The 17,081-nt window shown below is 50.1% G+C and overlaps 1 protein-coding gene across 1 annotated transcript in view; it reads left to right on the plus strand.

Annotated features, from left to right (window-relative positions):
- The window catches only part of DNAAF8 (dynein axonemal assembly factor 8), an 88,135-nt gene that overhangs the window by 68,164 nt on the left and 2,890 nt on the right, over positions 1-17,081 (plus strand). Inside the window, exons 25-30 of the mRNA XM_066198407.1 lie at positions 1,597-1,792; positions 5,184-5,278; positions 6,233-6,353; positions 8,346-8,563; positions 10,471-10,556; positions 14,686-14,755. Of these exons, the coding sequence (XP_066054504.1) occupies positions 1,597-1,792; positions 5,184-5,278; positions 6,233-6,353; positions 8,346-8,563; positions 10,471-10,556; positions 14,686-14,755 (786 nt within the window). The remainder of the gene's footprint in view (positions 1-1,596; positions 1,793-5,183; positions 5,279-6,232; positions 6,354-8,345; positions 8,564-10,470; positions 10,557-14,685; positions 14,756-17,081) is intronic.

A 17,081-nucleotide genomic window follows, 5' to 3' on the forward strand; every position in this document is an offset into this window, starting at 1 on the left:
AAATTCCTCACCAATTTAAGCACTGAGGGGTTTTCTCAGGGAATATTTTGCCTTTGCAAATAGAGGGGGGAATATCAGCCTTGAGCCCGTGGTTGTCAATTCATAACCTACTTCTCAGAGATGCAATTTGGGAGGCAGGCGAGTGCGAGAAGATTTGGGTCAAAGGCAGTGAATGGTTGCACGTGATAGAAAAGCAGAGAGGCCTTGAAGTGTTTTATCTCCATATTTTTAAATGAAATGATAGGATTTGCTTTTGGAACTGTTTTATCTAGAGAATTGCTATCCTCCGCTGCTTTTAGAAGATTAAAAAATAGAGGAATTAAAACCTCTGTGAATGACGTGATTCAGCTGAATCGAATGGTGGTTTTTTCCCCCTCTTGTTTTTTATTTCCTCAAAAACTGGGAAAAAAGTAAATAGCCATGCGTTGATTCTGGCAGGGAGCTGGAAATGCCCTTGTTTTTTTAAGCTGGGGAGAACATCCAGCCCTGGCTGCTGCACTGTGGGGTGCAGGGAGGCACAGCTGGATATTCCTGACACCTTGTTCAGATGGAGGGGGAGGAGGACTCAGAGCTGGATGCTCCTGCCATGTTATTTAGGTGGAGGGGCAGGATGAGGCACAGCTGGATGTTCCTGCCATTCAGATGGAAGGGCAGGAAGAGGCAGAACTGGATGCTCCTGCCATGTTATTCAGATGGAGAAGCAGGAGGAGGCAGAGCTGCAGCTGCTGTGGACACCCCGACCTTGTGTTCAGCCCAGACACCTGCAGCAGGCCTGGCTTCCCAAGGTTTTCCTTGATTAAAGCAGGCAGCAAGGCCAAAGAGCTCTGCCACCTGTCTGCCCCCAGTTCTGCTGGCTGTCCCAGGGTCTCTGTCAGTCTGTCTGTCCCCAGCCCTCTCCTCACCAGTGCAGTGATTGCTTCTCATCCTTTCCTCTCATCCTTTCTCAATGTACAATCCCAGGGAGCTGTGACCAGCACAGCTCTGCTCAGGAGTGGGCATGGGCTGAACTGACCGTGCTTGGAAAAGAAGCAAAGGTGGAGACATTTGTTATGGAGCAAAGGGCATCAGACAAGGCCAGAACAACAAACTGATTTCTTGCGCCCCTGGTCTGACCCTCCTACTTCTAAGTTCTGTACTCCTGATCCTAACTAGTGTCTGGAATTCTCTCTTCAGGAGGAGCAGGGTATGGAGGTGGGGTGGGGGTGGGGGGGTCCTGCCTTTTGGGAATTCAAAAAGCAAAGCTCTGGTATTTGTATCCATCACTTTATATCAGCTGAAGAATGAAATGTGGCTCCTCATCCCAGACTATTTATGGCTCTGGTGTTCTTGCTTGTGCCCATGCTTCCTCCTGATCTGGAGGTCCCCCCCAAGGAAGAGCCCTCCTGTGACCTGCTGGACGTCACAGGAACTGTCTGGTGTCTGAGCTCTGGATTTTGAAATCTTTAATACACCAGCAGTGTATTAAAGAGGAGAGAAAACAAGGAGCAACAGCAGATTTACTTACTTACAACTTCCCTCCCTAACCAGAGGAAAGCTGGGATGTTCCCAGTGCTCACCAGCTCCCCATAACCTGTCCCATCTCTGATTTCTTCTCAGGATCCAGCTGCTGTAGAAGCTCACTGCACTTACCTTACCTCGGGCACTGCCCTCGTGCTGTGCCTGCAAAGGCCCAATGCTGTGAAGAAACTGATGGATCTGCTGGGACCAGAGGATCCTCAACTGGCCCAAGCACTGGATCCAAGGCTCTGGAGGGCTCAGTATGGCACCAGCACAGTCCAGAATGGATTTTATGGTAGGTTTTTGTAAAAGAAAAGTCCGAAGGCTCAGATATGCAAATAGACAGTATGTTATGTATTGTTCCCTCCTGCACTGTCACTGCAGATCCAGCCTTGGCAGGCACTGAAGGCCATTATTCCCTAGAAAAGTTTCCCCGTGTTCTTGGTAGCTGAGCTGAGTGTGTCTCAAGCAATGACATATTCTCCCAGAAGATACATTCCAAAGGGTTCTTCCCAGAGCAGCCCTAGCTCTGGCTTTATCAGAACACATTTCCTTTGATCTCTTCCCTACTTGGTCATTTCATCCTTTCAGCTTGGTTATTTTGGAATTATCCCCAAGAACCCATCTGTCTTCCCTGCTTGTGTGTCCCTTCCTGATGTCTCCATTACCCATTGGCCAATTCCAAGATTTCACAAAGACTCCAAGAGTTCCTGTAACATCTCCCAATGCTGATAGCTGGCGGGAGAGAGGTGATCCCAACCTGCTCTGGCTGAGGCAAGCAGGGAAACTCAGCTGGTTCCCATCTGGAAAGGCTCTTTCCAGCTGGGCACAGGCACAGGGCGAGTCAGCATCCTTGGAATGCTGAACCATCCCAGCTCCTCTGCCGGCAGGGAAGCACTGGGATGTTGCAGTGTGGGGGGGGGTGGTGAAGGATGGGAAAACGGGAGGTGTCCCTGGAGAGAGCAGCCTGTGGAGAGCCCAACATTCTTGCCACAAGGAGGGAAGGATGTCATTCCAAAATTCACATGGAATAAGGCACAGTTAGCCTGTGTTTCTCCTCAGTGTTACACTGATTTTGCTCTGATACTTAAAGGAATATAAAAATAATAAATTAAAAACTTCTGTAAACACAGATGAGCTGGCAGGCACTGTGTGCCTTCAAGTCCCACAGGATCAAGACAAGATCCATTGGATTATTTGGCTCTTCCTGTTGTATCCTGGGCTGTGAAATCACTCCCTCTTTTCATCCAGATCAGGTGGGCTGCTGAGAACTGGCAGGGACTGAAGGAGCCACAGCTTGGCAAAGAAAACCAACCCTTTGCTGCAGAACCTTCTCTAACCCTGAGGACTTGGACTCAGCCAGGAGAGATCCCATAGGATTTGTGGGAGTTCCTGAAAAGCAGGATCTACTTGCACAAAAAAAGTGGTCAGGGCTCTCCAGCCAATGCTTTTCCATTGTCTTGCTCTGGAGATGAATGAATGGATTGTGGGTCCAGATTGCCCTGAAACTCTTCAGTCATGGCTAAGAATGGGAAATATATATTCCAGATTTCAGATGTTTGCTACAGTTGGAGCATCCCCAGCATGATTCAGTGAAAATGAGCAAGGGAAGCTGAGTCTCAGCCCATTTTTGTTGGGAGTTACAGGGAGCTCCCTGTGGGATAGAGATCCTTGGATATTCTGACTCCCTTCAGACCCCCAGGCTGGGATCTGAAGTTGCTCTTGAGACCTGGGCTGAGCCCTGAGCTGGCTCTGCCCTCTGAGCCCAGAGCAGGTGCACTGTGTATGACCCAGCTGGAGGGCTGGCCCCCAAAGCCCTCCCTGCACACATTCCAGGAACAGGGATGCAGCTGTAGCTAACTCTGATGGATCTGACACAGCTGCTCTGCCCTGGAGCCATCTATCCATAAGGAAAGGAGTGTTCCTAAACCCCTGCACCTCCCAGAGCTTTGTCCTCCAACACAGGTGAATCATTTATCCACAAGTTAATCTGGAAGAACCTTCAATGAGTAACTGGGGGACTCTGCAAGTCCATCTTCCTTCCCCAGGAGGCAATATTAGGCTTTCCTAGTTTTGCTCCAGCTGAGGAAGAACTTCAATTAATGCCTGAAGCAGAGCAGACTCTCACTTTTCCTCCCAAAGTGACAAAGGAAATGCAATTTAGATGAAGATGGAGTTCCAGGGAGACTGGTGAACCAAGAAATGCAGCTTTAATCCTCGGGCTCAGCTGCAGAGGTGAACCTGCAGCCTCCCATCTCCTCTGGGGCTTGGGAAATCATTGGACTGTGCTTTTTCTTGCATCCAAAGAGCTCTTACGTGTGCACCCTATACTGTCTTGTACCTTGAGCAAAGTGAGAGTAAAATGTTCATTTTGGGAGCATTTGTGTTCTCTGTAATGCCCCAAATGATGGAATCACAGAAGGTTTGGTGTGGAGGTATGGAAAGGATCCAGCCCAGCTCATACACTGGGACTTACACAACCTCAGGATTGTAAATTGCTGCCTTCTGACTATACAAACCCTGGAATTATGGAGCTCCAACAGGGCTGAGTGCTCTCAGGTGGGATCCTTTGAATGGGTAGGCTCCAAGGTGGTAATATTTCAGAGGATATTTGTGTCCCAGGAGGATGGATCTGTGCCAGCACATTGACAATCTATCTAAACTCCAACAGAAAAAGCTTTTCCCTCTCTAGTATTTTCCATCCACAAATCTCCAAACATTCTGAGTAATGCTTTATAACACTGTTGCTTTATAGGGAAATATTCAGCTGCTAAGCCTGGAGGGACCTCTCGAGTCACTGAGTTCAGTTAATTCCCTCACAGACAGCCCCATCACGTTTTCCCTTCCATAAGCACCCACCCCAACTGGATGGATGTCACAGAGCTTTGAGAGCTAAAAATCTTCTTACATTTTCAAACTTAAATATGGCCACATACACTTTGTCCCCATTTGTTCCTGTGCCATTATCTGGACTTTATTTTAAGTAGCTCTTTTTACACCTCTGACCTTTCCTACCCTGAAGTGTTTATCAGAAATCAGATTTGTTTCTCAGCTTTGGGTCGTGTTGGGTCCAACTAGCCACAGTCTATTTTAACTCTTCAGATGATTCTCCATTTCCCCAGTCGTCCTCATGTCATTTCTCTGACTGTTCTGGTCTCAATTTACCTTTCTTGACCAGAGGTGAACAGAAAAATGTACGTCCATCAGCAATGCCTCGTGCTAATTCTGATTTCTGTGATCAGTCAGAGTTCCCAGCCTATTTGGGACCTGCATTATTGTTACTAAGTACATTTGTTTTACTAACCAGTAGCTCTTCCCCTTCAGTCAGGGCAGCCTGGTGTGATCCAGAAGCAAGGGAACAACAGGATTTAGAGCTGGAATTGAAAGGTTTCACAGTCTCCTTAACATGATTCCCTCAGCTCCACTGTTAAGAAATAGAAGGAGTCTTGTTTACACGAGGAGGCTGCTGAGTGATCGTAGGACAGAATCAAAATACCAAGGAGGCAATGGAACTATTCTAAATATAATGGTTTAAAATGTTTGCTATTACTGTACAGAACAGCTGGCCTTTAAAGCAATTACTGCAGTGAGTTGCACATCATCAATCTCTCCAAAAGATGAGTGTGAGTCTAGAGAATGTTTAATTCATGGCCTGAGAGAATCTTCTCATTGTATTTATCTCTCAGGCTCCAGATCCTATCCAATGGCTGTGCGGGATGTGAAGCTGTTTTTCCCAGAAGGGCTGTGCTGTGCCCAGTGTCAGACAGTGCAGGAGCAAGAGGTAGGAATCTGCCCTTTCCTGAGCTTCATCCTGCTGTTCCAGAGGGACAGCTTTGGCCCTGCTATCCCGTGACTTCTCTCCTATTATGCTGTAGATAATGCAGCTCTGGATGTGTTTCCTAAGCTGCCAAGTTCTCCTGGTGCTGGGGATGTTCCTCCCTCTGCACTGACCCCGGCAGCCTCGGTGGGGAAGAGCTGCTGCAGATCTGTTTGTTCAGCAAGCTCTGCTGTTCAGAGCTCAGGCTCTGGGCTGCTGCTCCCAAATGATCAACATTGCTTTGGAAGCAGGTCACGAGCAGGGGCAGCAGCCTCACCCTGACTGCTAAGGCACACTTGACCCAGGAGCTGATTTTTCACCAGCTTTGTATCATTCAGGGATGGGATGGCTGATGATGTGAAAATGATTGGGATGTGCTCAACCAAGGGGTGGAAATGTCTGAGCTTTGCTGTGGCTCAGAGGTGGTCCGGCTGAGATGGTCCTCCCAGGAGATTAGCTCTGGAAATGGCCACATCTGTAAGGGGCTTCACTCGTGTGGGTGTGCAGCTCAGTGCAGGGCATCCTGACTGTGCCCGTTCACTCGGGGGCAGAGGGAGCTGCTGCACCCCAGCGTGGCACTGGGTAAAGCTGTCAGAATCTCACAGGTTTTGTTTGAGCTCCTGGCCTTGAAAAGCTGGGAGTAGAGACCTGAGAATGATGTCTGGATATGGGACCTTGAAAAGGATGATGAGATGCTGCACTGAATTAAGCCTCAATAAAAAAGAAGAATGCATGCAAAATGTTCTTGTATCTCCAGACAAGCAGGTGTTTTCTCGGCTGGCAATTACAGAAGTGCACGACAGCAACAAAAGCTTCACAGCTTGCCTGAATCAATACTTGAGGAGTGTTATCCCTCCTCATTAGGTAATGTGTTCACATGACTAGCTTCTCCCTCCCTCCCTGCCTTCCCTCCTGTAGATCCAGAACCTGAAACATGACCCCATCCTCAGCCTGGGAATCAGGAAGCCGCGCAAGATCCTAACCCGTGACCCGGGAAAACATCCCAGTGTCCTGAGCTCCGAGCAGCCAGGCAGTCCTGGTAAGGAAATGTAACTCTCCTGTTATAGGTTGGGACTGTTATTGATTAATTGGACAGCAAGACAAACCATCTGGTGGCAGCAAGATTGGGTATTTATGTCCTTTCAGAAGGGAGAGACAGCTCTGAGCTGCAGAGAACAGCTCCAGGGGAGTCCAGCTTTTAACTGTTTACCTGCCAGCACTTCAGGGGTTTACAGACAGAGCTGTCCACAAGGGCTGGCTGACCTTAAAAGCAGCAGCAGAACAAGCACTGACAGCACAGCTGGTGTCAGAGCAGCACATGTTCCTCTCTGAACCCTTCCCAGGTGTCTCAGCACTACCCTGGTGGTTTGTGTCCATTCAGAGCCTCCCCTGGAGAGGCAGGAGCACGGGGCTGGGCAGTGTGAGCTGTTCTGTGCTGTGAGTAGATAAATATCAGTTGGTGCAGGGAGTGCTGCTGGCAGCGAGGCCAGAGGCCTCTCCTGAGCTGGGCTGAGAGCTCGTTCAGCTCCCACTGCTGCTGAGCAGCTGCCAGCTCCAAGTGACTCCCAGCTATGGCCAGGCTGACTTTGGGAGCTGAAGCCTCAGCCAGGCTGACACTTCCTGGGATGCAGCAGCTTCTCAGGGCCTTTCCTGCTGATTTGACTTGATAGACATGTGTAAACACAGCTGTGCTGCAGGGCAGGAGATGGCACTGACAGGAGGGGATGCTCCCACCCTGGGATGTTGTGGATTGATCTCAAACCTTTATAAACAAGCAGGGACCAGGTGAAGCATCCCTGTGGTGTTCCTTGGGGAACAGAATTGTTTAGAACCAGGCTATTCCCATTCCTTTAGCTTCAGTTCTGATGTGACTGATGTGGGCAGCTCAGAAAATGTTCCTGTGCTACACCTGATCACTGCAGTCGTTAATCCCGGCAGTGGAACCACAGGATTGTTGTGGATGGGGGAGGAACAGGATAAAAAAGTGACAGAATCCCAGCCCAGCCTGACACAGGACTTTGGGGGGGCATTGGTCACATACCAGCAGGTGCAGAAGTGGAAGGAGGGGGTGGTAAATCAAATCCTCTGCTCCTGCGGTGAACACCAAGTCACTTTTGTGCAAGGGGTCTCTGAAGGAGGATTTGTCCCAAGGTATTTGGGAAGGGTGTTTTCCCCATCATCTTAGTGCACAATGGGAAAGGAGCCGGTTTGCTGTGAACGAATCACTTGATTTGTAGAAGAGATTGCACAAAATAAAATGAAATAAAATAAAATCTTGTTGTGGAGAGAGCACAGGTATTCTGCAGGCTTTGCACAGCTCAGTCTTGGGAGCTAATCTCAAAATACATGCCCCTAATTTCCTGCTGCATGAGGATATCTTAGCTTTGAAGATGCCTAAGCAGAGTAAAAAGGAAAGCAGTGTACAGCACTGATGTGTTTATGTCTCAGAAAATGTATTTCAAAGAGTTACTGCCCTGGAAAAGCAAGTCCACGTGATCTCTGAACTGTCAGGCACGATCTCGTAAGTGCCTCCAGCAAAGCAGACACATCACTCACGTTCTGGGCTCATCTTGGACACTAGAGGAAGCTCTTGCACACAAGGAAACCTCCTTCCAGCAAATAATTATCACAAAGCTGCTGCCTAATGGACAGACAGATTTATCCTAAGCAAAATATGAAATACATTAAGCCTCACGTATGCTGAGCAGAATTACATTTGGGATTATAAAAGCAGCTGGATTAGCAGCTAGGAAAAAATGAAAATGGAATAGTATCTCCTGTAGCAAACCAGCAGCTGTCCTTGTCTGACTCCTGAAATAGGGTCACTCCTGCTGTCTTGTGATCTCCAGACAGGGACACAAAGGCGTGCAGCAGCTCAGGGTGAGCATCCCAGGGCACGTCCCAGGGCACGTCCCAACACCGCGATGCCTCCGACTGCCATGGACACGTCTGTGCCCGGGCAGAGGCGCCGAGAGGGCTCAGAGGTGCTGGGGGCAGACGCCAAATCAGTGTTTTGCTCTTTTCCCATCAGGTCAGGCATTGCTGGAGAAGCTCTGCCAAACCACCTGCCTGGTGCTACCCAGGATAATCCTGCAGGATTCAGAGTCCCCTGCGTACGTGGAGCTGCTGGAGGAGCTCGTGGGCAGCGGCTTTGTGGTGACAGGAGCTCGCCTGGCCATGCTGGACTCACCTCAGGCTCTCTGCGTCTCCCAGATGCTCAGCAGGGCCAAGGGCAGTGTTGCAGCAAAGGTATGGAACAGCTGGAGCTGGGCTTTGCTTCCTTAGCACAAAAGAAGACCTTTCAATGCCTTGCTCTGATGTGCTGCCCCGAGGTTTTGGTGGCACTATTGCAACACTGCCTCTAAGCCCTGGCACCTCTGGTGAGTAATGTAGGCTCTGGGGGCACTTCCTGGTGGTCCTGCATCCCTGGGAGCCCTCAACACCATCCCCTGTGAACATACCCCTCCTGGGAATGGCCTATCCATCACTCATTTATTGGATGTTTCACTCCAGTCAGCCATCATTCTGTTCTGTGTGCTCTGCTGCTGTCTCCTGTCTTGTTTCTCCATATAAACACAGTTTCTATTTCCCCCTCCATAATCACACCCCATTAATCCTCCTCTACAATGCTAAAAAACCTTTTTTCTTCTTGGACTGTGCCTTGGAGCCTGAGCCAGATTTTCCACCTGGAGTGTTGCCTCCAACTCTGGGGTTCCCAGCACAGGAAGGATATGGAGCTGCTGGAGCCAGTGCAGGGGAGGCCCCTGGATGATCAGAGGGATGGAGCAGCTCTGCTCTGAGGAAAGGCTGAGGAAATTGGGATTGTTCCCCTGGAGAAGAAAAGGCTTTGGCGTGACCTAACTGTAGCCTAAGATGTGAAGGAGCTACAAGAAAGATGGAGAGACTATGTACAAGGGCCTGAAGGGACAGGGCAAGGGGGAATGGTTTCCCACTCCCAGAGGGCAGGGTTAGGTGGGATATTGAGAAGGAATTATTCTCTGTGAAGGGGATCAGGCCCTGGCACAGAGTGCCCAGAGAAGCTGTGGCTGCCCCTGGATCCCTGGAAGTGTCCAAGGCCAGGTTGGATGGGGCTTGGAGCAGCCTGGGATAGTGACAGGTGTCCCTGCCCATGGCAGGGGGTGGGACAAGATGAGTTTTGAGGTCCCTCCAACCTAGGCCATTCTGTGGCTCTCGTTAGTCCAGCCCAGCCTGGGGTGTGGGCACAGGATGTGCTGCTGGGCTGAGCTGACACTGCTCCACAACAACAGGACACCAGGCCCAGACTGTTTTCCTTTTGGTGTAGGAGAAGCCCACCCAGTCAGGAACCTTGCCTGGGCAAAGCTGGAATGTGCAGGGAAGTGCTGCCAGCAGCAGAGAGTAAACAAGGGGGGAAGGTAATTACAGTGGCAGTAGCAAACCAACAATTACCTGAGGGCTGTCAGACCGCAGCTGACCCTTCACAAAACACAAACATTTGGGCTTCCAGCTCTCCATCCTAAATCTTGGGTGTTACCTGTAATAGGAGCATGTAAGATCTTTTCAGGTTGTCCTTTTTAAAACTGACAGCATCCCTTTGAAGTACATCTGTATGGAACAGCAATTACATCTAGCAGCCAATTAGTGTAAGCACTGCTTGCCTGTCCCTTGAGTCCCTCGAGGATCCATCCCTCTGCACAGGGAATGTGCACAGCTCTCTAAGAAGGACAAATCAGCGTTGGGGGAGCAGAGCCATCCCTCCTCCCTCCCTCAGAGATAAATGGCCCTGGGTAGAGCTGGCATGTTTCCAGAAGGATCTGTTACTGCTGAGCCAAAGGTGAATGTTACAGCCTTTACTCTCCCTCTCTAGAAGGGAGATGGGCTGCTTCAAGTAATGAGTGCTTCTGCTGCAATATCTCAATATTTACCTGTCTTGGTATTCCTGCTTCCAGCAGAGGTAGGGACTGAATAACACACCCAGATACTCTGCTGGTTTTCACTCAGAGAGGGCAACAGGAATACTGGAGAGCTCTGGGGTTCACAAACACCTCAGACACGGCACAGGCTGTGCCTGGAAGGATCTGTTACTCTGTGGCTCCTGTTCCTCATCCATCAGCCAGACTCAGAGACTTGTTCAAGTGCAGAGCAGCACCAAAGCTCGGTTCCTGCCTCTCTTGCAGTGCTCCCTGTTGAAGGATGGCTTGTGCCTGGTGCTGGCAGCACAGCGGGACAGCGCTGTCACCTCCCTGTGCTCCCTGCTGCAAAGGTAAGGAGGAGCTCCTGCCCTGAGCCAGGGCACCTCTCTTTGCTGTGCTTCTCATCAGGGCAGCTGCCACTCAAGGGCAGCTTGTTCTGCACAGTTACCTTGTTCAGGGGTCAGTCACTGGGGCATGGAATTGTTAAGGCTGGAAAAGATCAAGCCCAGCCAGGAACCCAGTGCCCCCAGCACATTCACCATGAAACCAGGCCCTCAAGTGCCGCATCCAGCACCTCCAGGGACGGGGACTCCACCACTGCCCTGGACAGCTGTGCCAATGTCTGACCACCCTTCCCATGAAGAAATTTTCCCAATATGCAACCTAAACCTCCCCTGGTACAGTTTGAGGCCGTTTCCTCTCATCCTGTCCCTGAGGGGCAGATCTCAATTTACCCCCACCCAGCTGTCCCCTCCTGTCAGGGAGTTGTGCAGAGCCACAAGGTCCCCCCTGAACCTCCTTTTCTCCAGGCTGAGCCCCTTTCCCAGCTCCCTCAGCTACTCCTGGTGCTCCAGCCCCTTCCCCAGCTCTGTTCCCTTCTCTGGACATGCTCCAGCCCCTCAGTGTCCTTTGTCATGAGGGGCCCAATACCTGAGAGTGTCCTCCAGTTTCCAAGTCATGTATCCTCTACTCAGGACCTTTAAAAACCAAGTTGTGTTCTTTCTCAAGGACCTGCAGTGTCCATAAGGCTCAGCAGCCTGGTTCTGTGAATACAGGGAATTCTCTGAAGAAGGACTCACATTGGGAATAGACCTGCTGAATCAATAAAATTCCTAGGAGAAATATCTTAGCAGATTTTATGTTTGCTGTGGAGGAAAAAAAAAAAACACACAACCAAAAAATCAAACCTTAAAATAAACGCCAGAAAGCAAAATCAAAAATTAGCCTCTTAAATAAATCACCAGAAACGCTGGGTAGAGGATGTATAAGCCTGGAAAAACAAACAGAACCCCTCTGCAGGGACTGATTAGTGAGACAGAGTGATTAGCAGGGCAATTAACCCTGTGTTCCCCAGAGGGAAAGGCTCCCTGCACGGGGCTGGTATTTGGCACTGGCATGTGCAGCTCTCGCACATGGCTCCTCTGGCACAGGAACCAAGAGTCGGGTTTGTGCCACGTCCCATGTGGAGCAGCCCAGCAGCCACGATAAAAAACCCATCCTGACTTTGGCTGTGCCCTCTGGAGGACTTCCAGAAAGTTCTGTCAGTGGGACAGGAGTCAGGGATGCTGGAATTTGCAGACACCAAGGGATCAAAGCAACATCCACGTTGCTGCACCTCAGAGTTCTCATACTTTGCAGAAATGTTCCCAGAGCCACACCTGGGAGGAATGGTTGGAACAGATTTCATTGGTAACTTTTCAAAAATATTTTTTAGGCTACTGACAGCATTTTGACTTTGCTTCCATTCATTTCAAATCACACCCTTGGGGAGCCACATCCCAAATCTTCCACTCTGCAAGGGGAGAAAAATAGCAAGTTACCTAAGACCTATCTGATGAGATTCTCCCACTCTTTCTCTGGTTTACAATGAAAAAAGAAGTGGACTCCTGGGAACCCTGGAGGTCACTGCTGGAGGTAGTTCTGGGAGAGTCACTCAAGATGCCCCCAGTTCTTTATTTTCCCCACCACCACAGTCATGGGTGCTGCTTTACAGGATGAGCTGCAGCCCAGCACTTCCCTCTCCTTCAGGCTGGATGTGTTTCCAGAGGCCAGTCCCAGGGCAGCCCCTCCAGAGACACCTCCCGTGGCTTCTCCTGGCTTTCAGAGAGCCCAGAGAGTTCTTGTGCTGAACTCCAAAATACACGTGCATAACTTATGGGAGTCAGGAGGCACTTCCAAAGGGCAGGATCCACTCCCAAACAAATGGATCTACCCCCAAACAGCAGGATCCAGCCCCATACTGCAGCATCCCCTCTCCCCCCAGTGCCAGAACCAGTGATCACAGAGCCTTTTCCAACCAGCTTTATTAAAAAAAAATAAATGTCTTCATGATGGAAAATGCCTGTGGAAGGGAGGGGCAGCAAGATGTGCCCGAGGGTGGGAGGAGGGAGGGCTCTGATTCTCAGGGAGATCGGGAGCTCACACCCGTACTGTCTCCCAAGCTGTCGAACTTTTTAAAATCAGCCTGACTTCACTGGTGCCTCCCAAGGACACTTCATGCCAAGACATCGTCAATTTAAATAACACCAGAGGTTAATTACTCTCACAGCTCCATCAGCCCTTTCTGTCCCGAATAAATCACTGGATATTTATCTCCCTCTCTCTGCCAGGGCCCAGGATTCCAATACCTGCCCAGATCCCCGCATTTCAGCTGCACTGCTGAAGCCTCACCGCGGTGAAGGGATTATTTTCCAGCCCTGGGACTTGAGTCACAGCTGAGCCACATTTCTGCGGCTCTGTGCCACGGGGAGGGACGTTCCCATCTGTATGGAAGCCTGGCTGTGATGTCAGAGATGGGCTGGGATAAGGAGGAATCAGGTGTTGAGAGGAACAATGGGGGCTCTGCCAGTGTCACTGCTGCCGGTCCTGAGCCTATTAAAGCTTTCCTAAGCCAGGTCTGTCAAGGAGAGATGATATTCAGATCCTGGGGGTTCGAAGACAGCCCCAGACCCTCCTTGCTGTGGTTGTTCAGCAGCAGGAACAATGCAGGTGTGGGCACAAAAGCAGCCAGGGAGTTTGGTGGGCTGCCAAAAGTGGAGCCAAAGCAGGAATTTGGGAGAGTCTGGGAGCATGCCAAGGGGAGCTCCCAGAGCAGAGGGAGATGTTTGGAAGAGGTGAGGGAGCAGTGGGGACCCCGGAGAGGGAAGTGACACCATCCTATCCACAGACAAGGGAAAGCAATGTGAGACTCACCTTTCTTGTTCTGTCAGCATCCAGCTGCCTGGACGGCTCAGGATAAAGCATCTGAATTTTCCCTGTCATAACTTGTTTTCACAGCCACATTTCCTGGCTGCAGGGTGGCAGAGGCAAGAATTTACAGCAGTAGATTCAAAGCAACTCCTGGAAGGAAGGCATGCTCTGCTTTTTATGCATGACAAACCAGATTTAGCCGCCTAAAGAGGTGATGCTGATTCCACAGTGATTACTCCTCTATGGTTTTAAGCATTTAAAAAGCACTTTAAGATTGTCAGGACCTGTGTTGTGCACAGACTTAGCAGCTCACCTGGTTAACTCAGCTCAGTAGGCAGGGTTTGGCTAAAGCACCCCCAAAACCGAGCTGCAGGGGGAGAAATTTGGAGTTTAGGCCAGGCTTTGTGCCTTCCTGCCTTTAAACGAGGTTCTGCAATCAGAGCAGAAGCCAAGTGCTGAGGAACTTAGCTGGATGTTTTTCTCTCTGATGAAACATTCTTACCAAGTGTTAATTGCTGCTAGCAGGGAGCGATGTTATCCCTATAGGAAGCTCATCCCGGGGAGCTTTGGAGGGGAAGGAGGTGTAGAAATTTAAAAAAAAAAAAAAAAAAAAAAAAAAAAAAAAAAAAAAAAGAGAAAAATATGAACACATGGGGGTGTAAAATCTGGGAGCTGTTGAAAACCAGTGAAGGGAAAACTGTTGCCAAGCACAATACCTGGATATGGGGGCAGGGAGCAGGGAGTGGTTTCCAAAGCCTCGGGAGAGTTTTCAAGCCTGAGGCTCCGAGTGTGCACGGAGTTCCTTTAAAAGGCACTGCTGAAATTGGTCCCTTGCCTCTCGATTTCTCTGGAATACATTCTGTGCTCAGGTCGTGTGTGGCTTGAGGAGGGCCCGAGTAAAACCAGGAGTGGTGAGGCAATGCCTGCTGCTCCAGACAGTTCAGTAAATCCTGGGATTGGGGGAAAACACCCAGATTATCTCAGTGGAGAAAAAGCCCCTTGCCCAGAGCCAAGTGCCCACATTCATGTGCATTTCCCACTGCCCCAGAGCCACTATTGTGCAACTGGACATGGCTGTTGGTTTGAAGGTTTGTGTTTAAATAGTGAGGAGCCATTTACACAAAGCTTTGTAAAAACCAGGATTTAGCTGTGTAAAGAGGAGCAGTGACAGATGCCCGTGGCTGGAGCTGCTGGCACAGAGCTCAGACCTCCCCAGAGCTGGGTCATCTCCCTCCCTCCCTTCAGCTGACATGGCAAACTAACCCTGCTGCCCTTTCTCTTTGCCCCCAGTGCTTGCTGGCAGAACCCGTTGGTCCTGGACACTGCAGAGCATCTCCTTTATCCCCAAAATGAGAATCAGGCAAGTAGAGAAGTTTATGGTATGGATATGTGTTCTTTGTACCCCTGTGATGAAGGAAACTTGTTAACATTGGTTGAAATTTCAAAGACAATGAGAATTTTTGAGTCAGAGGTGGTGACAGCCCCGAGCCTTGGCTTAGGCTGAGAGCCCAGAACATGGGGAAGGTGGGACCAAAATCCTGTCAAACTGTCTCCCACATTGCAGTGGTGACACAGTTTTGAATCAAAACATTTGGAGATATTGATAAAGGTTCTATATTTTCCATAGAAATTCTGTTATTTTTTGTGAAAAGTCAACACTGAGAAAAATGTCATGGAATGGTTGGGGTTGGAAAGGACCTTAAAGCCCTTCCAGTGCCACCCCCTGCCATGGGCAGGGACACCTCCCACCATCCCAGGCTGCTCCAAGCCCTGTCCAGCCTGGCCTTGGACACTTCCAGGGATCCAGGGGCAGCCACAGCTTCTCTGGACACCCTGTGCCAGGGCCTGCCCACCCTCACATGGAACAATTACAAGTGTCTGTGATATTTGTCAAAAATAGCAACAGGAAATGTTCATTCAGCCCTATGGCCAAGCTGGCACAGGTCCTGTGTTCTGAAAGTTGCATTTCAGAAGCCCAAATGCAAGTGGAAGAGGAGGAGTGAAGCCATTAGCCATTCCAGGGATGGTCTAGCTGAATATTTTCTCAGTAATTCATCCCAAGAAAGGAAACACTGAGCTCCAGACATGTGGGCAGCTAATGGGAATAAACTGCATAAATACATTCAAAATTCGGGCTGTAATCATCAGAGTTTAGTTCAAAACCAGTGAGAGGTTTGGATAGAGGAGGCAGAGCCCGAGGAGTTGGGATCAGGAGATGTAAAGTCCTGGTGGAGGTGTCCCTGCCCATGCCAGGGGAGTGGAGTGACATGAGGTTTAAGATCCCTTCCAGCCCAAACCATTCTGTGATTCTGTGATAAAAGACTTGCGGAGAGTGAGAAATGATAGCAAGTGGACAAACCTCTCCTCTGGATCCCTTTTTATTCCCAATAAAAGCCCAGCAGGAGAGCGAGATGTGTTTGTAACCTCATCTAACACATCAGAGCTGCTGCCTTCAAGCACCGGCGCTCTAAGGATTGAACCTTAAAAGACACCGAGCCCTCTTTGAAGTGTGCATTCCTGCTTTTAACACAGACAAAACTACCCCAACTTCCCCGGAGTGCCTGAGCTGCCGTTCCCAGCCGTTTTCCTGGGGCACAGTGGGATCCCCGGCGCTGCAGTGCCTGGGCAGCTCTGCCTGCACGGCTCTGCGGAGCTGCAGGGCTGTCACAGCCCACTGCTGCCTGCTGCCAGGGTGCCAGGCTGTTGCCAGGGAATGTGACAGGGCAGCAAGTCCAGGCTGTCTCCTGATTTGCTTTGAAAGGACATTACATCTCTGTGCCTGACATAAAATCCCTTCTGCTTCCCGGTGCTGGGGAACGAGCCTATCAGGGACAGGCTTAGAGGGCTTTTTTTGTGCTAGAGAAGAGAAAAAGCAAATATGCTCAGCCCTTCTCCTGCTTCTGGCAGCCTGGGATGTGCAATCTAATCCCTCTGGAAGCAGGGGCTGCTCGCAGGAGCTTGGAATCTGGAGCAGGAATGCGGTCCTGGGACAGCAGCACATCACCCTGGGGGTACAAACAGCACGGCAGCAGCTCCTGTTGGTTTTCCAATGGGCCTTTTTCTCCCAAGTTCAGGGTAGGTTCAGGAATCAGAGTGAGATCTGAGGAGCAAACACACCGGGGAATCTGTTCCTCAAAGGATGGCCCCGGGAACGATGTTTGAGCCTCTGATCTCCTGCTAATGAGTTTATGAAATGTCAGCCAGGCTTTGCAGGGCAAAGCTAATGAGCAACAACACAATATCAGGCAAAGTTCAGGAGGGTTAAATGAACATGGGTTTCAAATCCTTATGGTCTGAGCAGAGCTGCAGCCTTTCCTGGTGGAGTCGAGCCATGGAAGTGAAATGGAATATCATCCTGGCTCCCAGTGTGATTTGGGATTAGGCAATAGGATGAGAAATCAGCTTTCCAAATGCGCCCTGGTGCAGTGCTGACATCTGTGCCTGGGCTGCTTGTCTGCCTGCTTCTGCTGCATTCTGGAGCACCTTCCCCTGCCCTGGGTGAAACACCTGCCTCAGGAGCAGACAAATCCAAGCTTTGCAAGTTCCTTGTTCTCCCCAGTGACCCTGCAGGTACCAGGCACACTCAGCACAGCTCACATCTGGAAGCGACAGAACCATGGTTTGTTGGTGCCACCATTAGGGGCTGGTGACCTTCCACAGGCGTGGCCCAGATGTTCCCACAGCTG

Source organism: Chamaea fasciata, unplaced genomic scaffold (assembly GCF_029207755.1).
Source record: "Chamaea fasciata isolate MVZ Bird 193981 ecotype frontalis unplaced genomic scaffold, bChaFas1.0.hap1 SCAF_16, whole genome shotgun sequence".
Classification (NCBI taxonomy): Eukaryota; Metazoa; Chordata; class Aves; order Passeriformes; family Sylviidae; genus Chamaea; species Chamaea fasciata.